Source organism: Fukomys damarensis, unplaced genomic scaffold, assembly GCF_012274545.1.
Source record: "Fukomys damarensis isolate Sample0158 unplaced genomic scaffold, DMR_v1.0_HiC HiC_scaffold_34, whole genome shotgun sequence".
NCBI classification, from domain to species: domain Eukaryota; kingdom Metazoa; phylum Chordata; class Mammalia; order Rodentia; family Bathyergidae; genus Fukomys; species Fukomys damarensis.
In genome coordinates, this window is record NW_022900946.1 from 7325967 (window position 1) to 7352163 (window position 26197).

Here is a 26197-nt window from a genome sequence, read left to right on the forward strand (position 1 = left end):
TTTTTTTTTTTTTTTTTTTTTTAGTAAAAGCTTAACACTGGAATAAAAACGAGAGTATATAAGAATGTACTGTCCATTCCATTCTGCTAGGATCAGAAATGAGCGGTGGTCATGACTCAGGAGTCACGAGTTACTGGTAAGCGTCTTGGCAACTTTCCATGCTCATTTAGCTGGCTCTCGGCCGCTGAGCCTTACAGAACACCATACAGAACGGAGACTCCTCCAACACACCTCCTTTTCCTCGTCGGTGCGCTCCTCTGAAGGCACATGAGAAGCACTCTTTGCCTCCTCCCCTAGAGTACAAGCTTCAGCATTGGAAGCCTGGGTTCCTTGTTCTACCTCCCACCCCGCTACACCTCCTCTAAGTGAAACCGACACCTACAGTTTACAAAGAAGTTCTTCACTTGGGCGCCAATTGCATCTGCAATAGCTTGAAAATCTTTAGCGTATTTGCAGACACCTTGCACTACTAGAAGCTGCTCCTCTGTGCTCCAAAGGGCATTAATTTTCTGAGTTGACTCTGGAGGTTTGAACTTTTCAATTCTGCCTTCCATTTTCTGTTTAAGTGCACTGTTTACTTGCTTAGCACCATGAACCTGGCGTTTTAGCGAGATCCACGTCCAGCTGCCTCAGGATGGTGTTGGCCGCATCGGGACTACAGGAAACGGCGACCACGTCTTCCTGGGTCAGGTACCTGCCCTCTGGGGGACAGCTCTCAGGGCGCTGAGATGAGGGCGGTGCTGTAAGCTCTGATACTCTCTCCTGCCCAGTCCGATCTTGCTAGTTGGGACCCATGGCTCAGTGTCACCCTCTATTTTGGCTTCTTTTTTAGGATCGTAATCACTACCCTTCCCATCCACTGGGTGTGTTTCTCCCACATCATCACTGTCCCCCGATGATGTCTACGAGCCTGGCGATCCACTGAACTTGTCCTAGAGCGAGATTTTCCCCAAGAATAGTAATATTTTACAAGGCTTGCAGTTGTCTTATCGGGAAGCATTTGCTGAAGCCTGTGAAAGCTCTTTCCATGAAAACTAAAGGCTTGCTCAGACAGGACTTATCTTCCACTGTCCACTCATCCGAAAAGGGAGTGAAATTAGGGAGATCAGCGAGGGACTGCTCAACGTTAGGTTTACAGCCGTGTTTCTCCTTTGCAACTGCAATATATTCATCCAACTTGGCACCCGGGAGACTGAGAGGGAGACCACAAGAGCATCATCCATTGGCCTTGTCTGTGTACTTTGTAGCACCTGGGTCGAATTCGGGGAGCTGGGCTTGGTACTCGACACCGACTCTCCGACTCTCGTCCCCACATCACTGCGCTCTGGTCAAGCTGCAGCCGCCCCTCCGCCCCGCCCCGAGCTCTCGGAGGCAGCAGTGGGGGCTCGCTAGCGGGTGGCTGCGGGCAGACCACACACATCTAGAATTTGAAGCCTGTCTGACTTTGAGCCAAGGCTTTAATTACCATACTGTGCTTTTCTCTCACTGGCGAGGTGGAAAGGGAGCAGAATATCATATCATGCTGGCATCCAGGTGGGTGTAAGCAGTGTGGGAAGTAAACCTCGGCTACACAAGGCTAGCACAGACCGCGGTGCCGGATGCACTGCAAACACATTCATGTGTGTGTTGAGTGAATAAATGATCTCGTTTCCCTGGAGTCAGCATTCATAATCTGGCAGATGGTCCATTCTTGTTTTATGCTCTTGTCTGTTTCCTTGCAGTGGATCTTAAATTGAAGACTAATTTGATGAATGTTATTTTTAAAGCTTAGCAAAAAACATACTCTTGAAGATGTACACGTACAAACACGTCTGAGGAAGACATCACTCAGAAATGTTAACCGTGGTGGGGCTGAAGGTGAATTTGTGTGTGTGTGTGTGCTGCATATACATTTCTATAGTTTTTCCATTGTTCTCTCATCGACTATGCACCATTGCTGTGAAACAAATCAAGATTAAACATAATCATGCTTCTTTCTGTTCATTAAAACAAAACATCACCAGGAAGGTGAATGTATAGGGCAGTGATGGCGAACCTTTCAGAGCCCGAGTGCCCAGACTGCAACCCCAAACCCACTTATTTATCACAAAGTGCCCACATTGCAATTAAACCTGAGTACTAAGGTTTTAGTTTAGGAAACACAACTGTTACCCAGTCTGTGGCTGCTGGGATGACTTGGCTAGCACGCCAGCAGAGAGCCGTCCGTGTGCCTGCTGCGGCACGTGTGCCAGAGGTTCGCCCCACTGGCCTAGGGCCTGAGGAGTCCCGGGATTCGGGATTCGCTGTGGTGTAGCCGTTTCTGCCCTGCTCCTCACCTGAGCTCCTGCTGTGTGGCTGTGGTGTCCAGTGTGTCCTCCAGCTCCGTCTTCAGCGCCTCCAGCTCCTCCCCAAGGTCTCGCTTCTGCTTCTCGGCCTTGTTCCTCGCGGCCCGCTCGGAGTCCAGGTCCTCCTGGAGGTCTGAGATGTGGCCCTCCAGCTCCCGGATCTTCTTCAGGGCATTGTTCTTCTGGGCCATTTCATCATCCAGCCTGCAGGGAAGGCCCACCAGGATGAAGGCCCCAGTGCCCCGGCCCTGCGATTGCACAGTGTGGCCAGAAACTGTGGTTGGGGACCAGCCACTTGTGTTCCAAGGTTCTCAGAACATGTCCAGCCCATGTCCCCAAGACACAGAGGACTGCGCCTTGCTCTGCGGGACAGCTTGGAGATCTGCTCGGGATGACAAAAATGATACAAAATCAGGTCACAGGATGCCTGTAATCCCAGCACTCCGAGAGGCTGAGGCAGGGGGATTACAAGGTCAAGCCCAGCCTGGGTAACTTAGGGAGACCCTGTCTCAAAATTTAAAAAAAAATTTTTTTAAAGGTCTGGGATGTAGCTCAATGCAAAGGCTGGTTCAATCACCAGTACCATCAAAAAAGAAATCAGGGCCTGTGTGTGTGTGCACATGTATGTGTGACACAGAAGGCCAAGCACTGGCCCCAGACTAACAGAGCTGCCTGGTCACAGCAGGTGCTCACGGTCTGCTTTCTGAACACTCCAGGCAGTTCCCTGGACCACACCGTGACTGAAGGCCACTCCATGCAAAGTACTCGCCCAGGTGCTGCTTGGGATGTTAGAACCCAGCCTGGCATAGGCGGTGACAAGGGCCCAAGGTGTCGTGTGAGAAGCCAGGTTGAGCCCTGGAGAGGTTTCACGGAAGGCTTGTGTCGGTTCATGGCGCTTGTGTTGGTTTTTACCATGATGATAGAAAGGGACCGGTAAGAGGGAAGGTGACCCCAAGGCCAGGGCAGGGAAACATTTTGATGTTATGGCACTTGTGAACGGGCAGCAGCAGACAGAAATCAAATGGTCAGATTGGGGGGGGTTGGGGGGGATGGGGACTCTGATGGCCTGGCCAAGTAACCCGGCCTTTTCTGAGTCAACCAGCAAAGTCTCAGAGCAGGTCTGAGCCCCAGAGTGAAGTTCACTGATCACCCCAGCACTGTCGTGCAGGACAGACTGGAAAAAAGAGAGCTGGGCAGGATGCTTTGGGGCTGGAATCTCAGCTCTGCTGCTTGAAAGCAGTGTGACAAGACCTGCTCCGTCCCTTCCTCAGCAAAATGAAGAGAATAGCAGTGTACTTGGCCCAGGGTCTGTAAGTGAATCTCTGTGACTTGTTACTGGCGTGATATTCCCGGTGTGAAGCCAGCTAAGCAGGAGGAGAGGGAGACAGAGGGAATGGGTGGGACATCTCTTGAGGGACTGGTGATTCTTTTTGTTGTTGTTGTTTGTTTTGTTTTTCTTTTCTGGTACCAGGGATCAAACTTGGGTCCTTGTGCTCGTGAGGCAGGCGGCAGAGCCACAACTAAATTCCTGGCCCGAGGGACTGGTGATTCTGAGGCTGCTGTATGCTGTGTGTGGGAGGACGAGGGTGAGCAGAGGCCAGGGAGGGGACTGGCATCTACAGAAAGAGGGACCAAAGAGGGAGGGGTCTGAGAGAGGAGGGTCACCCCAGCCTTACATGTGGCATTCAGGATGCCAACGGAAATGGATTCAGCAGGTGACTGGGCACTCGGAGCTGGGGTGTAAACAAGAAAGGCCTCATTGCCCAAGAGGCTGCATCAACACCATGGGATTGGGAGATGCCAAGAGGATGCATTTGGAGGGAAGAGGAAGAAGGCAAAGGCAAGATTTTAGGGGTAAGAGCAGGGTTGGGGAAGCCAGCTGGGGTCAAGCCTAGAAAAGTCCATGCCAAGGGCCTGGGGCCACCTTGAGTAAGGTAGCCACCATGACTGGCAGGGAGCCTCCAGACTCCTGAGTGCACTGTGATGCAGCCTGTGCTCTTTGCTACCTTGCCAGAGCTGCCTGGAGCTCCTCCTCCTTCTTCGCCAGCTGCATCTTGAGCTCTGCGATCTGCGCCTGGAGGTCTGCAATCTGTTCGTGGAAGTCACTGGCGTCACCTTCCAGCTTCCGCTTCAGCTTCTCCAGCTCCTGCCGGCTCTTCTCTTCCTTCTTCAACCGTACTGCAACAAAGCCAGGGCCTTAGGAGTTGGGGGACGCCCAGCAAGAAGTGCTCTGCTTGAGCACTGTGCATGGAGAAAATGGACACACGTGCACGTTCACCAGCCGTGGTGCTCAGGGCCTGGACCAGTACCCTACAGACAAAGTCAGGGCTGGCCAGAAGCACCCCGATCAGTGTGTACAGATTCCGGAGTGTGGATGGAGCCTGCTGCTCTGGGAATCACCTACGACTCTAGAATTTCCTTTCTGATTTTCCTGGTTTAAAAGATACCCATTAAAAACCTCTTTTTACCTTCCAGTTCTGAAATCATGGACTCGTGCTTATTTTTCAGCTTGGTCAGATTCTTGGCTTTTTCTTCCTCTTCTGCTAAATTTGTCGTCAAGTCACTAATCCTCTCTTCGAGGAGTTTTCGCTCCTTTGGGGGAAAGAGAAATAAGCACTAGCTTTTCATTTTACTCCACAATCTGTGTTTTTCTTTAAGTCATTTCTAGATGAAATAGCTGAAAACCTAACCCACATTTTAACCAAATGCAGCCTAGAGTTTTAAATGGCAAAGAGAAGATCCTTCATTTCCCAAACTGGCCACTGGTCCTCTCGTCATAGTCTGTCCCCCACACTTGTGTTCAGGTGAGGGGACCCTCTTTCCATTCCTACCACAGGCCAGCTGGTGCGCTGTACCATGCCCCTCTCTCCACCTCTTCCTCCCCCTACAGGTTTCCCTGTAAATGTCACTTCCTCCAGGAAGCTTTCCTGAAGACCCTTCCTCCACCTCATGTTCTGCTCCATAGGAGGATGACTTCCTCCTTCAGGGCTCTCCTCACAGTGGCTTCTGCTGTGTCACTGGAGTGTAAGCCCCCAGGACAAGGCCACCTGACACAGTCCTGGCTCACAGATGGGCCCAGCCGATATCAGCTCCAAGAACAGGCGCCCCCTTGGTGGGGTGGTCAGTGGTTACTGCAGAGGGCAACAACTCATCCCAGGTGGCCCAGGACTCCTCTGCCTCTAGGACCAGAAGTGCCATGTCCCAGAAACCCCTCCATCTACAGGGAGCCTGTCCTGTCTCACGAAGAATCTGCACACCACTCACTTTTGACAGTTTGTTATTCTGATCATCCATGACCAGGATGTCATCCTCCAGTTTCTTGATCTTGGCCTCGGCCGTGACCTTCTCCAGCTGCAGCTTCTGTCTGGCAGCTTCCTCCTCCTCCAGCTGTTCCTCTAGGTCCTTGTTGGGAGGGAAAGGAATCAGAGCCTCACCGAGAGCAAGTCACTGTCAGGGAGCTCTGGAGCTGACACACAGAGGCCAGGCCTGGTAACACTCACACTCTGTAGTCTCCTTCTAGAAGGAGGAAGGAAAAGGCTTGAGTGAGCTACTTTGCTTTGTAGATGGTCAGTCTCCTCATCTGTAAAATGGGGACCATGAGTGCCACAGTGCTTCTGAAGTATGTCCACAAATATTCTGGCACTCATCCTTCCAAGAATTCCCTCCCCTTGGGTATGGGCTGGGCTGAGCTCAATGACTTGCTTCTGGCAGATGGAATCAGGAGGCAGTTACGTAGCATGACTCGAGAGTCTGCTCCATGAGAGGCACTGTTGGCCTCTCCATCTTGAGTCACTCTGGGGTGGCCCACTACCACGCTGTGAGGACACCTGAGCAGCCCCTGTGCCAAGAAACTGAGGCCTCCTGCCAAGAGCCACATGGGGGGATTTGCTAGTCCAGGCAAGCCTTCAAAAGACTGTGACTTTGGCTCACACCTTGATTGCAACCTCTGAGTGAATCTGCAGCAGAGTCACTCAGTTTAGCCCCTCCCAAATCCCTGAATACATGAGACAAATATTAGTTGCAGCTGCTAAGTTTGCACTATTTTGTTATGCAGCAGTAACTGACTCATACAACTGCCCTTCACGGAAGGTTGCCATCAGGAGATAGTGTGTCAGCACATAGAAGGCAGAGTAGCAGGACAGCATGGACCTGAGACCTGTATCCTAATCCCCACATCAGGTCGGTGGCCTGGGGCAGAAGCACATCCCCTCCGAGCCTTAGCTTCCTCATCTGCCCAGCCGGGCCTGTCTCATCCAGCGCCTGCAGTGAGGGCTCCAGCAGCTTGCCTCCCTCCACAGGCAGCTCAGCAGTGCCATACCAGCATCTGCTGGGCCATCTTCTTCCGCTCGGCCTGTAGCTGTTGGCCCCGGTCCTCCTCCTCCTCCAGGCGTGCCTCCATCTCATGCAGGATCTCCTCCAGTTCCTGCTTCTTGGCTGCCAGCCGGACCCGCATCTCTTCGGCCTCCGCATACAGCTCGGTCTCTGCCTGCAGCTGCTCCTGCAGCAGGTTCTTCTCCTCGGCCAGCTGCTCGGGGTGGGGGTGGTGGGTGAGAGGGGCCCTGGCCCGGGCCTCGGTGGAGCATCCAGCCCTCCCCACAGCCCAGCCAACGCCCACCCGAGCACACCTGAGTGTGCTTCTGCTCCAGCTCCTTGAGCTCGCTCTCTGCCTTCATCTGCCGCTCCTTGGTCTTCTGCAGCTCGTCCTCCTTGGCCTGCATCTCCTCCTCCTGCCGGGTCACCTGCAGCAGCGGCTTCACCTGTGCACACACACAGTGAGTTCTGTCTTTGTGGCCAGAGGGATGTATTCTATCACAGATCAGTCGGCAGTGGTAAGCTAGCTTTTGCTCCCAACACCTATCCAGGGCATTCTGGGCAATGCCCAGAGATACTGCTAGTTGTGACACTAGGGTGGACGATGCTATTGGCATCATGGCTGACAGTCCCAGAGTGCATTAATAGGCACCCACAACAGGATAACTGAGTGCAAAATATTAACAGTGCAAAGGTTGAAGAACTGTTTTGTTGCTGTTTTTGCAGTGCTGGGAGTGAAACCTTGGGCCTGAAGCGTGCTAGAAAGATGCTGCAGCACTGAGCCACATCCCCAACCTGAGGAATTCTCAATAGAGCAATAGAAAAAGTACAAAAAGGAAGGAGAAAGTCTCCTCCTTTCCCCATCCTAGAACCATCCCAGAGAGGACTATAGCTGGGAATGGTTGATTCCCTCCAAGAATAAAAGTGAAAGGTCCGTTTTCTGTTTCCCTATCAAAAGCATCATTCAAAGCCCCTTATAAGCTTTCTTTAAAAGCAGACTTGAAGCCAGGCCTGCGGGCACGCACCTGTAATCCTAGCACTGTGAGAGGCAGAGGCAGGAGGATCACAAGTTTGAGTCCAGCCTGGGCAATTTAGCAACTGAAAACAGGCTGGAGTTGTAGCTCACTTGAGTTTAATCCCAAGTATCAAAAAAAGAAAAAAAGATTTGATATTATATTGCCTACTTTTATGTTCTGCCTTTGTTATTTAAAAATCACAAGGTAGTTCTTGCCCCAGGCTGTTCATTTCTTCTACAATCCTATTTTTTTGTTGTTGTTATTCATCATTTTTTAATAGTTGAAATTTTTTCCACTGAGGAGTGAACTAATCTGCCAAGGACTCGGCACTAAAATGCTGCCACTGTCAATAAAGTCACAAGGAGCACCCTTAATCCCCGATTTTCCTTATTTAAACTGTTTTTCAGATGTTGCACTAACAGGCATGAACATTTCCCAAAAGCCATCTCTCACATGGTTCTTCACCAGCTTGTCTCAGCTCCTGTTTCTCCGCCCCTGCCCAGCACAAGGAGCCCCTGCTGATGTACACTGTGCCTTTCTTCATGTGCTTAGAGCTAGTCTGCCACTAGCTCTCTGTGACTTCCTTTTATTGTCTTGTCCTCCAGTTGGCTCGACTATTTATGAGGCCAGGGACCATGATGCCTGTTCACAGCTGTGTCTCCTGCACCTGGCGTGTGCCTGGCACACAGTAGGCATTCAGAAAATACCCACTCCATGGAAAAGGTTTGTGTCAATATATATGCTCAAGGGCGCACCAGGGGAAGTCCCATCACTGCAACTGAGCATGTCTTTGGGCAACTGGTAGACCACAACCAGGAAGGCTGTAGGATCCGGTCATTCTGAGGGCTCTTGACCCTCCCACATGAGAAAGGAACAAAGCACAGGTAGTGCAGCATCTGAAGGCTCTCTGGTATGCACTGCGTGAAATCCTGTGGGACTCCATGACGTATTACTATTGTGGTTGTCATTATTTTGGTGCTGGGGATCAAGCCCAGGGCCTCATGCATGCTAGCAAGTACTCTACCATTGAGCCACAACCCTGGCTTAAAATAATGAAATTACACAGGTGATCAGGACGGTGGTTGACAGGGGCTACAGAGGGAAGAGGGTATGGTTACAGAAGGGCAACACAAAGGGTACTTCAGGTGATAGATGTGCCCTGGATCAGCATGAAGGTCAAGGCTGAAACCTGCAGGCCCACTGAGGCCTGGAAATGTTTGAGTTCAAGCCCTCAGCTCCAAACCCACTTTCCACCACCCTTGGGCTCCCATCTGGGGGTTCATGTGGAGCCCAAGATGGGAGGGGGCCTCGTGGCTTTTGAGAGGGGAACAGGCCAAGCACTCACTTTGGTGAAGAGCCGCCACCACTGCCAGTTGCGCAGCTTGAGGTAGGCGGCGCAGTTCCTCTGAATCACCTTCATGGCTGTCAGCTGCTGCTGCCTCTTGGTGAAGGCCCTGGGGGGAGAGAGGATGGGAACCATGTTCTTCCCCCTGTTGTCCACAGCATCCTGCCCTGCAGTACCTCTACACTGCCCAGGTGCACCCACTTCTCTCCAGCTCAGGTCCTGAGCATCAGCACATGCATATTATCTGGGCACAGGCCTGTTAAATAATCTCAGGCCAACAGCCTTTCTCAGTGGGCAAGGAGACCCCAGAGTGCCCTGGACTCAGCCAGAATCCTAACAAAACCTAGAGTCCAAATCTATATTCCATCATTCCATCCCTCGGGCCCTTGAGCCAGGTGAGCTTCTGAGAAAGCTTGGTTGTATTTTCTAAATCTTAGACCTTGACACCAAATCGGTATCTTCAGGGCCATGGGCTGTGAGAAACCACAGAACAGTGAAGAACGGCCCCAGTTATTTTGGAAGTGGAAAGGATGGCAGCAAAGAATGTAGTTAAGAAAGTTAGCAAGTTGGGACCACTTTTGGACGGAGTCTCCCAAATCTGGTCTTGACCATCTTGGGTCCACTTGGCAACGAACAGCTTTGACTCAATTAGGGTCCTGTGGAGGAAGTGTGGTTTACACCAGGATAACACATGCTTCAGACAGAGAGCTGCTGAACCTGCCCATGCAGCCCTCTTCAGGGTGTGACTCGCATCAGAGAACCTGGGCCCCCATCTAGTCCCCAAGATTCACAGAACAGAGCCACCGTGGGCCATCACCACTTCCAAGGCCCTGTGGTGTGGATCCCATTTAGCCAGGGGGGTGCTCTTTCCTCGGGTCCTTTGTCCTATGCTACCATTTCTGAAATGATAACCAGCCACTGGTCTCAGCCCTTTCCGTGAATCACTATTTCACTGAAGCCTCATGAGCTACTTCATGAGGCAGGAATAAATATGCTCCTTTTCCAGTGGAGCAACCCAAGGCTCCGAGAGGTACTATAACTTGCAGCAGGGAAGCGAGGATAAAACCCAGGTCTGAAACTCCAGACCCTGCGGCCTTTACTTGCTCCATCGCTGCGCTCACAACTGGTGCCTATGTGGAAAGTGGAGGCACTTTTTCCCCTCAACTAAAAGCTGTCAATCAAGGACACGCCTTAAAACACACAGCTTCTAGGAATCAGGACATTATAACACGGGGCCGGAAAGCCCTCTTGATATTTATGCATTTGCTCTATTTTGAGGAGGTTCTAGGGGATGGGAAACGCTTTACTTTCTGGCCAGGTATCCACGACACATGGCCTGGAAAGCCATGATGACATCAGTGATCTTCAAGTCTCGCTCCTCTTCCAGGTGAGCCAGGACCCCAGTGCGGAAGAAGATTTTGCTCTGTCCAATCCTGTACAAGTTGGGGTCGAGTTCTAGGGCTTTGATCTGCAGAGGGAGGAGGGAAGAGAGTTCCCATTGTCCACTGGGACCCCCGGCCAATGGTGACGTACGGTTAGGCACGGTCCCACCCAGAACGGCGAGTGTCAGGGTGACCCGAGGCCAACAGGTTGGAACTGGGTTTCTGGGGAGGGTCTCCGGCTGGGCTCACCATGAGGATGCAGGCCTGCTTCCCATCCATGAAGCCTTTGGGAATAGCGTTCGCCGCCAGGATCTCGTAGCTTCAAACACAAGGCGGACGTCACCAAGCGCAGCCCCTTCAGTCTTTCCACCCAGCCCATCGCCCGCCGGCCCAGTGGGCTCACCGCTGGCGGAACTCTTGGAAGACAATCCTGTTGGGGAAGCCCTGGCGGCAGATGCGGATGCCCTCCAACACTCCATTGCACCGCAGCTGCTCCAGCACCAAGAAGGCATCCAGCTTGCCAGACTGCAGTGGCAGAAGAGGACAGTGACCACTGGGGCAGCAAGCCCCAGGCCCACCTTGCCAGGCCATGGGGTACTCACAGAGGCATCAGGTGTGGCTCGGCTGAGGGGTGGGGCATCATCGTGCGCCTTCTCTGGGTTTCCATCTCCTTTCACTGGCACTATCTGTCCCATGATCTCCCCTGTACTTGGTGGCAGTAGCTTTGCCTGGCTAGAAACTGAAGCTTCTTCCTCAGCAACCCATCCATCACCCATTCAATATCTCCTACCTCCCAGATCTGTCCTACTCTGCCCACATTTCCACTGCCACTGTCTACCACTGACGTGCTCCCATCCGCCACTAGACCTCCATAGCAGCTCTGCACCCGGTCTTCTTCCTCCTGTCCTGCCTCCTCCTCTGGCCCCTTATCCCATCTAAAATATAAACTGGATCACATCCTATTCTGCTTTAACTACCCCATGGCTTCCTACAAACAGGAGGCCAAGGTCTGGTCAGCACACACGGATCTCCATAATCCAGCCCCTCCCTGCAAGTGCAGCTGCACATCTTCTGATCCCTGCCTCACACCACTGCGTGCCAGTACGAAATGCTGACCTGCCTAGCGTTTCCTTGCCCAGACCCTTCATTTTCCACTGTACACTGTTGCTTATCCTGGGCCGCTACTTAGGATGCCCTTTTCACACACACACACACACGGATCTCCATAATCCAGCCCCTCCCTGCAAGTGCAGCTGCACATCTTCTGATCCCTGCCTCACACCACTGCGTGCCAGTACGAAATGCTGACCTGCCTAGCGTTTCCTTGCCCAGACCCTTCATTCCACTGTACTACGGATCTCCATAATCCAGCCCCTCCCTGCAAGTGCAGCTGCACATCTTCTGATCCCTGCCTCACACCACTGCGTGCCAGTACGAAATGCTGACCTGCCTAGCGTTTCCTTGCCCAGACCCTTCATTTTCCACTGTACACTGTTGCTTATCCTGGGCCGCTACTTAGGATGCCCTTTTCACACACACACACACACACACACACACACACACACTCTTCACAATGTTGATGCCTACTTATTCTTCAAATTCATGTTCTCTACTAAGCTTTCTCTGAGCCCTGAGGCCGGGGGAGGAGCCCTGGATCTCTGGTGTTCTTGGAATTTACCATCTCGATTATCAGCTTGTGCTGGAATCTCCCGCTACTTCAGCACCACTGACTTTTAGGACAGGTTGTTTGCGTGGTGGGAGCACGCTGCGCATCGCAGGATGTTTAGCAGCTCCCTGGTTTCTACCCACCAGATGCTATGTTAGTCCCGTTCCAGTTGTGACAACTAAAGCTACCTTCAATTTTTCCAACACTGTATTCCAAGCACCTGGCACTAACAGCAGCTCAGTACATATTTTCTGGAATAATGAAAGGGCAAGTGGCTCCATGCCCTCAACAGTCCATAGCTGAACAGTCTCCAGATAACTACCTTCCTCCCTTGCTTTCTCTTGCCTCCAGGAACAGGGAGTGGGCCCCAAGTTCTGAGAACCTTCTACCCACAGCAGAGTCTTGGGGTGGGCAGCAGAGGGGGCACGGTTGGCCTCCTCCTCCTCCCCTGGTTGGCCTCAGGGCCTCCAAGGAAGGAGCCTTCCCACAGCCCCCTGATGACCTCTCCAGGCAGCCCTGGGTCAGGAGCCTGGCAGCGGGGGCCTCACCCTCTTCTCGTGGTTGGGGATGATGCAGCGCACAAAGTTGGGTGTGGTATTGCGCAGTGTGGTCATCAGCTTGCCCAGCTGCTCCTTGTACAGCTGCCCCACCGTGCGGAACATGCCCTTCTTCGTCTTGGAGGCACTGGGCATGGAGCTCTCAGTCATCTTGGCCATCTGGTCCAGCCCCACGATCCGGTCCACTGGGAGGCACAGAGAGGGCAGTGTCAGCCTCCCACCCACCGGCAGCAAATGAGGGACTCGGCCCAAGCTTGGCGAGCAAGGATCTCCCAGGGGGAAATATTCTGTAGAAGACTCCAGGTACTCGTGGGGGCCCCGCCGCAAGTTCCCCTCTGCCACCCAATGCTTTCACCTCCAGCAGGAGGGAGGCATGGGGCAGGGCTTCCAAATATCATCCATGTGGGAAATCCAGAGAGTGCCTGAGGGACAGAAGAGACAGATCTCTCCTGCTGTTGTCAGGCAGGCTTGGGAGCTAATCCTGTTCTTGCTCAGGATTCACTGCACAGCCCTGTACCTCAGTTTTCCTTTCTACAAACGGGAGGCAGTATCAGTATCTACCCCCGGGGGCAGGAAAAGCAAGTAAGATACACAAAGTGCTCATCTCCCTGTCTGCCTTTAATGTGCCTTCCACCCACAAATACTTATTGAGGACCCACTGTATATCGGGCCTTCGGGATTCACTATGAACCACACAGAGACCCCACCCACGTAGCTTATACCCTATGGATATCTAATGGGAGGAAACAGACAGCAATCCTGTAAGCATATGGCATTTCAGGTGTGATGTGTGTTTAGAAGAATAAAGGAGGTGCCAGGTTGGGTGGGTGATACATGCCTGTAATCCCAGCACTCTGAGAGGCTGAGGAGGGAGGGTGACAAGTTTGAATCCAGCCTGGGCAACTTAGTCAATTAGTGAGGCCCTGTCTCAAAAAATTTTTTTAAAAATAAAAATTAAAGGATAATGGGGAGAGACGGGGCTCCCCATCAGACAGGGTGATGGGGGTGCTGTGTGTCTGATAAGCTGATATTTGAGCTGAGACTGGAATCAAATGAGTGACCACGTAGGTGCCCAGGTTGAGAATGCTCTGGCACAAGGTGCAGCAAGCACTCAGAGGTGGGGTCCTGGCTCCTGGTGATATTTTTATTACTACCCAGGTTTTTTTTCCTCTAGGATGGAACGAGGGACTCCTGTCGGCCCAGCAGGTGCTGTGCATGCCAAGCCCTGTGCCTTGGCCTCAGACCGCACCATCTGCACCTCACAATAATAACTCTTTGCTTGCTGGTCAGTCCCACAAGCCTGCAGGCTCCTCGAGGAAAGGGCCTGGCCGAGCTCATCAGAAGACCCGGGGGCAGTTTACTCAGGTCAGACGCTGCGGACCAGGCCCGGGGCCTGGCACGTGGTTGGCCCTCATCAGAGCTGGCAGCGCTGGCCTCTCCCTGGGCCATGCCCTAAATAAGGGAGGTCAGTCCTTAAACTGCAGGCCCAAGAGTGGCATGTGACATGGGGTCAAGGGCCAGAGGCAAAGGCCTGACAGTCTGCTCCCTGGTTCTCAAAGAGGCAGCTGGAGAGAGATCCTCGGGCCAACGGGACCTGGGAATGTGTGAGAAATGCAGATTTCCAGGCCTGCCCTGCCCTACTAACTCTGCCTGGGGAGGAGGCACACAGGGTTCAGCAGGGCATCCCGAAGCTGCTCAAGTATGAGCAGCAGTGGTCTAATTTAAACCTCATGAAAGGTGAAAGGGGAGCTATTATGGTCTTTCCAGTTTCCTAATGAGGCCACTGAAGCTAGACCAAGTCAAGGGACTCATCTAAGACGTCACTGCTAAGACATGGCAGAGACTGACAAAGTGAAGTTCCTGACTCAGGCTGGGACAAAACTGTCAACTCGCCATGCCTGGTACACTATTTCCTCCAGCTGCTGCCTAGTCCTTCTCACTGGGGCCCAGGCATGGGGTGGAGGGGCTCAGCTGTCACACGGAGCAAAAGGGTGACTGTTTAACATGACATCGCCAGCCCACGCTAACACGGCCTTCTCTTCACCCCCTTGAAGAGCAGTGATGGGGCAGGTGATTCCCAAATCAGGGGCAGGGGGATGAGGCAGAGAAGCAGGGTACTCAACCCTCAGTGGGGTGGGCCTCACCGTCTTTCCACAGGTCAGCCACGAACTTGTCTGAGGAGGCGTTGAGGAGCGAGGTCACATTGTCGTTCAGCGGGTCCATGTTCTTGGTCAGCCAGGCACTTGCATTGTAGTCCACCTGCCAAGAGCCACCCCGTCGGTCAGGTACCCCCACTTCAGTCTGGGGCAGTGATCAAGTCCTCCCCATCTCCTCCCAGTGCTTCTGAGGTCAGAGAGAAAGGTACTTTTGTGGCCACCGTGATGGATCCCCACAAAGAGCAAGGAGAGAGTGGCAGATCAGTATAGGACTTTCAAGGGCTGCACACAGTAGGACACTAACAGATGGTAGCCACTGCCAGGACAGCTCTGTACTCCACGCACACTACTAGCCATCTCCTCCTCTGGCCACTCCCCTCTCCAGAGCCTGGCATGATGTCTGTGACTTCAGAAAAAGCCAAAGAAGGGTCTAATGGTGGCAAGGCCCTCCCTAACCTCCTCCTCACGAGAAAAGGCTTGACAACAATCTTAGTTTTAAAATGAAGTGTGGGGTCTTCTTTCCCATACTTGATAAGCATTATTTTTATAACTTGAAGATTTTGATACAGGGATGTACAGAAAAAGAGCTATAAGGCTTTTGAACATCCTGACTTGAACGCTGATAGTAACTGAAGCCTGAATTTGATTACTGTGAAATATGAAAGGAAAGAAACTGATAATGCAGGTTTAGTGGATTATTATAGGATATGGCTGTTATAATAATGGCTAGGCCTGACCTGAGAAGAGAATGGAAAACACTTCTACTGTTGGGAAAATGAAAGCATTATCTCTATATGATTAAAGCCATACGTACTCTCTTGACTATAAGGTGGGAGTTGGGTGAACAGCCCAGGGGATCAATATTTTCAGCTTGGTGAGCCATCTGGTCTCTCACTAATACTCAACGCTGCCCTTAAGAGCAGCTCAGCATACACATAAATGGGCACAGCTGTGTTCCAATAAAACCCTATTTACAAGAACAAGCTGTGGGCCAGATTTGGCCCTTGGGCTGTAGTTGGCTGGCTCCTGGTATAGGACATTGGCTCTCCCTGTGATTCAGTGGGGATATTATTGGGGAATCAATAAAATAATTCTGCAGGCCAGACTAAACCATGTCTTTGCTATGCTATGCAGGACACTTGGATGCCACTAAGATATGATAACAGTGACAAAGGTGACAGCTGTCACGAGTTTCCCCAGATGGAGCAGGCTGGCAATGGCAGGGAGATTTCTGTTAAATCCAAGAGTAGATCTGTTGGTCACCTGGTTCCACCTGGACCTTCCTGTTGGGTTTAACTTTGTAGTGAGAGGACTGAGAATCTATGCAAGAGAGAACAGCCTGGCCACCAGGGCCGAAACCTATTAGAGAGGCTGAAACTCAGCTAATGCTTAGACACATACAGGGCTTGGTTGAGGTTTGATTTGCTGCATGACTTTGGGATTCCTAGTCCCAGGGTTCTGCTGTTCCCAGGTTATTCCCACTCTTCCCATCCACCTGGGCTCCCCTGGAGAAGTCTTTCCTGGGCCCACCAGCGGGTATACCTTCCCCGCATAGTGGATGATGGAAAACTCAGTTTTGTCCTTGAGCTGCTTGGGCTTCTGGAACTTGGGGTGGTTGCCCTGCTCTGAGCACAGCTTTTCCACAAAAGACTTGTCAGTGGCTTTGGGGAACCAGCACTCCTCATCCAGCAAGGCCAGCACACCAGGAGGGTTGTTCTGTGGAAGACACACGGAGGGCAGGGGCCCAGTGAGACCAGAGGTCCTCCAGGCTTCAGGCTCACCAGGAAGAACCTGCCACGCAAACAGTGCACAGGCAGCCCCTGGCTGTTACCATAGTTACCTACATCTAAGATGGATTGTTGCTTCCATTACCCCAACTCCCAGAATCTATCCTCAAAGTACCCCGAGCCCAATGAACAGAACGAGGCATCGAAGGCTGACACCAACCAACCACAAAGCATAATGTGCACTGCTGCCCCCTAGTGACAACATGCAGTCACAAGCTTGCAAAGCCTGCAAATTTGTTGTTTTGTCCTTATAAATTCACCCAAGATTTCTTTCACTAAAGCATTTCCTTGTGGCTGGGAGGATCTAAGCTAAGGTGGCGAGAGCCTCACCAAATTTTCCCATGTCATTTGCCCTGATGGAATGGTCCTTTCTGGACTCAGCCTGTTTCCTAACTGCTCTATCAAAAGCGGGCCTTCCCAAGTCACTTTCTGTAGAGGCCTTATGAGGAGTTTTTGTTTTTGTTTTTCTTGCAATGTTTGTCTTGTTTCACAGTCTGTTCCTCCAGAAGGGAAAGGCTCGTGTCTGTCTTACAGTTATATCCCCAGTCCCTAAAGAAGGAGCCCAGAGCCGGGGATTTAGCTAAGTGATTCCACTGCCTGCTTCGCAAGCACAAGGACCCAAGTTCGATCCCTCGTACAAAAAAAAAAAAAAAAGTTGCTGCCACCTAAAAAAGGAGCCCACGCCCATAGTAGATGCTCAGCAAACATTCTGGTTGGCAGTGCATGCTTGTAATCCTAGCACATTGGGTGGGCTGAGGCAGAAACATTTCAAGTGTAAACCCAGCTGGCCAACAGCAACTTAGCAAGACCTTATCTCAAAAAATAAAAAAAGGATGGAAGGGCTGGGGATTTAGCTCAGTAGTTTCACTCCCTGCCTCGTAAGCGCAGGATCCTGAGTTTTGAGTTTTTGGTCCCAGTTCAAAAAAAATCATATTTATTGTTCTCCTACTATAGGTTTAGGCGTTTGGAATATGTCAGTAAACAAAACGAAGTCTTCACCCTTCGGGAAGGAATGAATGGGAAGGGAAAGGCAAGGAGAAGAAGGGAAGGAGGAGGACAGAATGAAAAATACCTTTGGGTGAGTGCAAGCATGTTAGGTCTCAGTCCTATCTCAGGGCCCTTCAGACCTGGGTGACTGAGCCAAGCACGCAGGGAGGGCTCCACGCATGCGCACTGGTGTGCCCGCGCCCCCTGCTGGACAGTCCCTCACCGGGCGCTCGATGAGCTCGATGCAGGGCTGCAGGTCGAGGCCGAAGTCGATGAAGTTCCACTCGATGCCCTCGCGCTGGTACTCCTCCTGCTCCAGGATGAACATGGTGTGGTTGAACAGCTGCTGCAGCTTCTCGTTGGTGTAGTTGATGCACAGCTGCTCGAAGGAGTTCACCTGCACACGCGACAGGCCGGGGTGAGCACCGGGGAGGGAGCCGCCCGGGGAGGCCCCGGCAAGGCTCCGGGCCTCACGCAGAGCTCTGTGGCCTGAAATTCTGCTGTGGACGTCTCTCGTGCTTTTCTTTCTCCCACACTTTTCCTCCAAGCCCGGGAGTGGGATACAGTACGGTAACCATAGTTCCACTCCACGAAATACTGCAGGACTTGGAAGTGGTGTTCGGTGTGGACGTGGCCAGGCAGTTAGGGATCAGGGAGGCTCCTAATCCAAGGTTGGGGTTGGAACTGCTAGAAAGAAGACGTCCTTTTTTTCTGCCAGCATCGCTCAGAGACTGGAGCTGTGGCAAGCATTTTGCCACCATGAGGGGGCAGCTACTTGAGGACAGAACCAAAATGGGAAGGTGGAGGAGAGGCGACAGATTGGGCCCTGTTGCTAGGATCCAGCAGGACCCCTGGCTGTCTCAGTTACACCAATCAGTGCGGTCCCTGTTGGATTTTTGTCTCTCACACACTCAAGTTTCTAACCTTCACTAGATAGCTTCTTACTCTAAAGCGGCCAACTGCATGCTTTTCTCCAAAATAATGATTTCTCTAAGAGGAAGAAGCCTCATCCCAGAGGACCACGATTGTAGCGGTCATGATCCTACCAAGCTGTACCTCAAAGATCTCAAATCCAGCAATGTCCAGGATGCCCAGGAAGGAAGCCCCTTGCCGATGGGTCTTGTCCAGGGCTTTGTTGACTCGACTGAGTATCCAGCGGAAAAGGCGCTCGTAGGTGGCCTTGGCCAAAGCCTCGATAGCAAAGTCAGCCTGCAGTGGTAGCAAGGGAACTCAGTTATTCACAGTGAGCTGCACTGGCATGTAAGCCAGGCTGGAGCTTTGGGCTTTTATTCTCCCCCTACCTTTAACATTCCTCACAAAGGAGATCACCTCTACAACCAGAAGATAAGAAGCAGTAAAAGTGGTCAGACCCAAGGAATGACTGTGTGGATAATGAGATTATCCCCAGGCAAGGGGACCCCGGAAGCTGTTCCATCCCAGGATCATTGAGGGGCAGTGGGTCATTTCCACAGAGAAATCTCTAAGGCCAGACCTGGTACCTGACAACTAAGGCGTCAAGGTGAAGTCATGAGTGAAGGACTCTGCAGTTCTTGTTTAGCAGCGTGGCCTCAAAAACTGACACAGGACTTAGACTATTCTAGTACTAGCTGGATGGTTGCGCAGGTGAATGGATGGATGAGAGTGGATGACGTTGGATGGATGTTGGATGTGCATAGATGGATGAGTGGTACTTGGAGGGATGATGATGGACAACAGGTCGATGGAGATGGGTGGTTAGGTGGGTGTATGGTTAGGTGGGTGGGTGGCCAAGGGGATGAACGGACAAGTGGATGGATGGATGGATGGATGGATGGATGCAACATTCTGCAGGAATACATGGCAAAAACATCATTACCTGTTCCTTCGTCTGAGCTTTCTGTACCACATCCCGTCCAACTTTGATACGTGGGGTGAGGATGGCTCTGGTAAAATCTGTCACATTAATCCCCACAAGGTGGCAAACTTTCTGAGCAGCTGGAGGACAAAGGAAACCTCTTGAGTGCATCACAAAAGAGAAGGCCCAGAGGATGGCACCCCACCCCGTGGACACGTGTGATCTGTGTACCCTTGGGCTGCTCTTGGAGAAGGGAACCCTAGGGTGGTGAACTCAGCCTTAGAGAGTCCTAACGCCCACAGTCACGGGTGATCTCACGCTTAGTGTTTCACTAAGAGACAATGCCAAGGTGGGTAGAAGTATCCCTCAGTGTGGGGTTAGGGTCAGGAAGGTCTAGGTCTAAGTCCTGGCCCCCTCCCCACCTCCAAATCACGTGACTATAGCCAAGCTATTTCAATTCCTGAGGTCTTGTTTTCCTTGGCTTTATAAGGGTCAGCAATTAGGTACTTTGTTGGCTAGTTAACAGGATTAGGGGAGGGAAGGTATGTAGTGGGACAGATGTAGAAATTATTCAGTAAATGTTTGTTCTGTTCTAGGACACGCGTCTCAGCATTGCTGGTGTGGGAACTGAATAAAACAGTACCAGATAGCAGTTACAGGAAACATCTTTCTTTCTGTGCACCACTGTCTGGGGACAATTATGTCCCCAGAGGACACTTGGCCATGTCTGGGGACATTTTTTGTTACAATGGGAGTGGGTGTATTTGAGACATGACCTAGACATTGATGGGTACGGAGGGAAAGACACAAGGTGCCGATCTGTGTAAATTGCAGGCCCCTCTACATTGCTCAGATATATGTCTGTGAGCGTGTAAAAGTGCACCAGAAGGGATGGAATAAAATATGGTTTTGGCTGCCAGCTGAGGCAGGTATAGACAAGAGAATGGGACCCTGTCAGAGCAATTTAGCAAAACTCTGTCTCAAAATTTAAAAAAAAAAATTTAAAAAGGATCGGGGATGCAGCTTAGTGTTAAGGCCTTGGGTTTAATATCTAGGACTGGAAAAAGGCAAAAAAAATTTTTTTTAAAGGACTAATCCTGTCTCGCTTCCCATTGTAGCCGATGCCCGGTGCACAGTAGTTGCTCAAGAAATATGTCTTTAAGCCATTTGTAGTGATGCCTGTCTGTAATCCCAGCACTCTGAGAGGGTGAAGCAAGAGGACTGCAAGTCCAAGCCTAGCCGGGGCAACTAAATCACTTAGTGAGACACTGTTTAAAATAAAAAATACAAAGAGCTGGGGAGACAGCTCAATGTGAAGGTCTGGGGTTCAGTCCCCAGTATCGGGAGCCTAACGGTGTGGCAAACTTATGGCACTCGTGCCACACTGTTTCACTGAAAGCTCTAACACTTTCACCATCGCGGAGCCCTAAGGATCCGTTTACCCTAAAACGCTGATTTAAGAACTTTCAGCAGTGAAAACTTTGTACAAAGAGCAAAGTCAGCGATGACAGTGATGGTAACGTAGTCCAGCTACTACTTTCCCAGATACCCTCATGCAGAAATGCTCCAGCCCCCAATCCACGGGGCATGTGTGCTCGGACCTGCAGTGAGTGCCTGAAGTCATAGATGGTACTGAACCCTGTATACCTTGCTCTTTCCTACACAGACACACCTCTGGTGAAAATTAATTATAAATCAGGCACAGTGAGAGAATAGCAACAGTAACTTATAATTAGTGATGACAACGATAACACTGCAGCAAAAGTTAAAAGTTATATGCATGTGGCCTTTTGCTTGCGAGCTGTCTTCTTATATTGTACTGTGTTTTTGGACCATAGTTGACCACAGGCAACTGAATCTTCAGAAAGCAAAACTGTGGATAAAGGAGATAACATTTCACCAATGCCAAAATTGTGGCTCTCCTCCCCGCCCATAGCCATCAGTTATCAGGACCAGGTCGCAGGTACCTGTGTTATCTGGCATGGATGCCTGGTCTGTGTTTCTTTCCTTCTTGAAGACGATATTTCCCAGCTGGAGGACGGAGGACACCACTTTCAGTATGGCTGAGGTGGGGAGAGAAGAGCAGACCAACAACATTAATGTTGCCTAACACTGTTTGCCTGCTACAGTGGCCCAAGTGGGACAGTTATGTCAGGCATTAAATGACCTATAAAGGCGGCTTTACGGGGAATGTTGGTCAATTCGGCTACAGAGCAACAAGAATGAATGACTTACAACTTCAGAGAAAAAGACTGAGACCTCATAGACACAAACACGAAACAAAAGGTGCATTCCATTTCTAAAATTCACTGTACTGTTTACTTGGGACCTACACAATTTTCTCGATGTACACCCTATGTCAATAAAGATTTAAACCCCCCTGTGCTTCCTAACGTATGCCACCAGATACACAAGACACTCATGTTAGGATGAAGAAGGCAGGATTTTTTTTCCCACTTGTTGGCGGGGGGGGGGGCTCCAGCCAGATATACTGTGTTCCCAGACTACTTGGAGCCTCCACACTCAGCCCGTGTTCCCTTGATAGTGGTTTTATGTCAGAAATCCGGACAAGACCACGAGGTTTTGGAGAAGAGGGTGACCTGCCCTGACCACCTCGGAATTCTCACAGCCGATTTTAGGATCCAGACAAATGTGAGCACAGGAAGGAGCACTGATTGATTCGAGGATGGGAAGAGGGGGGACGGAAGGTTGGGTAGGTGCAGATAGGTGACCGCTGACTGCCAGTGCTTGGCGTAGATAAAACCAGAGACAGATCAGCCAGAGTTCTGGTCAGCAGGAAGTTACTACGTCCCAGGAACAAGCCCTAGACACCCAGCCTTCTCTTATTTTGCCCCTTCACAGGAGCTGCCCTCCCTCTGTGGGGGCTGAGGCCCAGCTCAGGAGGGCAGGGCTCCAGCTGTGGGCACCAGGAGCCCTTCCCTCCCCATTACAAGTGAAGGAGGATGCTGGTGATGAGACATTGCTAAGGCGATTTAACAACACCTGTGAAAGGGCTGGGGATTTCAAGCACAAGGACCTGAGTTTGATCCCCAGTACCCAAAACAAAGCGCACACATACACACACACACATACACCACCTGTGAAGGGGGCTTTGTAAACTATCAGATGCTGTACGCATGGCTTTTAAAGTTCAGATATAACCTAGGGATTGTTGAAAGCCCTGAGGATCCCAGGGGAGAAGCCTAACCCAGGTTTATCTTGGCATTATTGAAATCTATGGCCAGAACATGCTTTCTCCTGTGCACCACGGTAACATGTTTAAGTAGCATTTCTGGTCTCTCACCACTAGGTGGCAATAGTGTGCCCCCTATAGAGTTGTGACAACCAAAAGCAGATACCAAGGGGCTCTGAGACTCAAGGGACCACAACTGCACCGGAATGGGCTGTGGTTCCTCTCTTGTTACCACAGGGCAAATGAGTTCAGTGTTGCTGGAATTTCTCATTTTTCCAACGGTGATGCAAATGCAGTTTTATATGAGATCTAGCCACATTTAAACATTGAGGTTCACTTTTTAAAAGTTTTAGAGGCTTGTGGTGGCCAGATTTTCTCTCCTGTTCGATCAGGAGCTATGCCCTTGTGCTTTCTGGCATAGTTAATGTCATCACAGAAATGGCCGAAGAATGGTGACTGAACGCAGGTCACCCAGGTGAACGCATGCAAGGAGTTGATGGACGGCAAAGCGCCCAACTCAAAAGGGCCGCAAGAGCAACAAGGGTGGTGCTGGCTGGCAGGCTGGCGCAGGGCTAGAAGTGAGCACTCTAGAGGAGGCAGTCCTGGGCTGAAAGCCCAGCTCGGCCCCGCTGAGCTTCAGCTCCCGAGCTGCAAGATGGAGACGGTAAGAACACAGTTACTCCGTGACGTTTACATCAGCAGATACAGTGCGGGGCACGGCCCAGGGAGGCGCTCAACGATGCCAGCCACCTGTAGTGGGCAGAACGGGGGTCCCCAAGGACATGTCCACCTGTGACCTTCGGTGACCGTGTTTGGAGAAAGCCTTGCTAAATGTAACCAGGTGGAGGCTGTCGAGGTGAGATCGCCTCACGCTACCCAGAGGGCCCTGCGCAAGCGACCTCAGACAGAAGAGAAAACTCGCAGCGGGGTAGGCTCGCAGGGGGCAGAGATCAGAATGCTACCGCCACACGCCAAGGAGCATGGAGGGGGCTCGTCAGGACACAGGTAAGGCCAGGTATCACTCAGGGGAGCTGGGCCACCCCACACCCCGACCTCAGGCCTCAGCCTCCAGAATCGACAGGATATATTTTTGATGTTTTCAGACACCAAGTTTGCAGTCAGGAATCACAGGGGCCTCGGGAAACAAATCCACCTCCCTACTGCCGAGGAACAGGAAATAGCGTTTTGCAGCAGGGACGCAGACCCTGGGAGGTATGGACTGATGTGAACAACTTTTAAAAGATCTTAATAGCCAGCTATTTACTCTAACTTATTAGATTCAGTCTAACCAGAGTAGAAAAATCAGTGCTTTTATAGCAATCGTTTAAGACAAAGGCCACAGTGAATAGTACTATAGAAATCTAACCTGCACATAAAAATATTCAGCCAACAATAATAGGGATGGAACCTGGGAGCGGTGTCAGTTGAATGACCCATGTTCTGGGTAGCTGTGTGACCACAGGTGGGATATGAGCCCCTCTGGGCTTGTGCCTCACCATCTGAAGACCCATTAACATATCCACCCCACAGGATTGTCCTGAGGCAGCGCTCAATAAACAGTCACTGACTCCGTCATCATTCTGTCTTTCCAGAGCCATGGTCTCTGTGTGGCCTAGCGAATTCCTTTCCTCTCCTCAGAAGTCTCTGAGGCAGGACACAGGTCTCCTGGGCTTTGGTGCCTCTTGCTCTGTGAGAGCAGAACTCGGTGGAGCAGGGAGAATCTCAGACCCCTGGGGCGGGTAACCAGGGTCCCCACCCACGGTGGTCTCAGGCTGTCCCAGCACTGGCCTCTCACTTGCCATCTGAATGCTACTTCTATCTGAATACTGTGTGTATTGTTTACTTTTTCATTTAAATTCACCTACTTCTAGCTCCTTACATTCATTTATTAGCAAACTTGATCTTATGGGAAATGTCAGCTTCACATGCCCCCCAAAGAGGTAGCTATAAAAGTAAACAATGGGAAAACAAACAAGAAATTCTAGGCTAATGCCTGACCATGCTTGCGCTCCTGGAACCATGACCTGTTCTCTGAGATTTGTTTATTGTTTTCTTTTTGGCACCAGGGATCAAACTTGGGTCCTTACGCTTGTGAGGCAAGAGGCAGAGTCACTGAGCTAAATCCCGGGCCCCATGTTCTCTAAGGTTTAAAGGGAGATTAGCAAGTGTCAGAGAGGAGCTGGAGACCTGCTACCTATCACTGCCACACTGTCTTTGAAATTCATCACAAAGAATGAAAAAGGTGCTGAAAAGGGAGACTTGCCTCAGGGTGGGATTTGACATCTCTTCCTGCCCAGCAATGGGAACTGTGCTTACAATACACGTTTCCTTCCAGCCTGCGTTTCCAGCAGGCCCTGACACAGGTTATAAAGGTTTTTTTTAAAAGGATTAAAAACTCCCTTTCTGTACGATTCATGATGGCAAATGCCTATAATTCAGTACTCAGGAGGCTGAAGCAGGAAAACTGCGAGTTCAAGATAAGCCCAGACTATATAGTGAGCTGGTCTCAAAACAAAACAATAAAAACAAACAAAAAAAACTCTCTTCCCACAGACTAAAGCAGAGGCCTGGGAGGCCCAGCAACCCAAGAATGAGCTCCAGATCCACCAGCAATTTGCTGTGTGTCCCTGGGTAAATGCCCTCACTTCTCTGTGCCTCCATTTCCCCATGTACAGACTGAGAAAGACAACAGTGACCTCCCCACAGTGCCGAAAGAGTAAATAAAGCATGCAGCATTTCTCGTCAGCTGACACCTCCACTTTAAATATATTTTAAGCATTTCCAACGCTTTCCGCAAAACATTCCAAAACAGTTTAAATGGCACCAATTGTTTTCACAAGGACAGTAACCTATGCTTTAGTTTGTTCAAATTTTTTACTATTTAAACAAACCCCACTGAACATCCTGGTATCTTAAGGGTGAAAATAGCTTAGCAAATGCCTGGCACATGGCAAGCACTTAATCATTACTTGTATTTTTTTAAAAGACCAAGATTAGAAGCAAAGCTGACCCATGTCCCTAGTGAAATGCATCCTCCCTGGGGAGTCCGGGGCAGTGGAGTCGGCGCACAGGACCCTGGCCCAAAGCCCCAGGAGCCACCCACCCACCAGCTGACCCACAGCGCCTTCTTGTTCTGTGTCCCAGTTTATCACTGGGGCTCAGCTTTTCAGCAATGAGGGATGCCCTGGGGCTGCAGAGGGCCGTGAGAAGAGTGGGAAACTTTCACCATCTTGCCCTATGCTGCTGAAAGAGATTAACCCTGAACTCTGGGGCGCATCTGACCCAGGAGGGAAAGAGTTTCCGGAAGCACAGTATTGGGACCAAGAATCTCCAACCAAGCCATCCTGTTCTCAGGCCCAAGTGTCCGGTTTCCAACAAGGCAGCATCACCACCTATGGCTCCGAGGTTCCTTCCTAGAGATTCTACCCACTCCCGAGCTTCCCACACCCCCAGTAGCATGAGTAACTCAGGACCCCACACCGGCTGCAGCTGGGGAGGCTGCACTTCCTGACCCAAGCAGGGAATCCACTCTGATCTTTGGGCAGAAACCAAAGGATGCACAGACTGGAATGTAGCAATGCAGCTATCACAAAGCAGCAGCCTGTGAAGAGACGGCAGTGGGAGGGATGGAGGACAAGA

At 51.1% G+C, this 26197-nt stretch overlaps 1 protein-coding gene and 1 pseudogene across 8 annotated transcripts in view; both read right to left on the reverse strand.

The window, feature by feature from the left end:
• The window catches only part of Myh11 (myosin heavy chain 11), a 123632-nt gene that overhangs the window by 19846 nt on the left and 77589 nt on the right, over positions 1–26197 (reverse strand). For all 8 annotated transcript variants that reach the window (XM_019205498.1, XM_010610776.3, XM_010610777.3 and 5 more), the window contains 17 exons: positions 21333–21428; positions 19387–19505; positions 18588–18740; positions 17755–17928; positions 16300–16473; positions 14746–14860; positions 12593–12786; positions 10782–10903; positions 10628–10697; positions 10304–10464; positions 8997–9105; positions 6950–7081; positions 6643–6849; positions 5589–5726; positions 4793–4916; positions 4331–4502; positions 2316–2528 (listed from right to left, as the gene is read on the reverse strand). In XM_019205498.1, coding sequence (XP_019061043.1) covers positions 2316–2528; positions 4331–4502; positions 4793–4916; positions 5589–5726; positions 6643–6849; positions 6950–7081; positions 8997–9105; positions 10304–10464; positions 10628–10697; positions 10782–10903; positions 12593–12786; positions 14746–14860; positions 16300–16473; positions 17755–17928; positions 18588–18740; positions 19387–19505; positions 21333–21428 — 2473 coding nt within the window. The remainder of the gene's footprint in view (positions 1–2315; positions 2529–4330; positions 4503–4792; positions 4917–5588; positions 5727–6642; positions 6850–6949; positions 7082–8996; positions 9106–10303; positions 10465–10627; positions 10698–10781; positions 10904–12592; positions 12787–14745; positions 14861–16299; positions 16474–17754; positions 17929–18587; positions 18741–19386; positions 19506–21332; positions 21429–26197) is intronic.
• On the reverse strand, positions 163–1314 carry LOC104852949 (annotated as a pseudogene).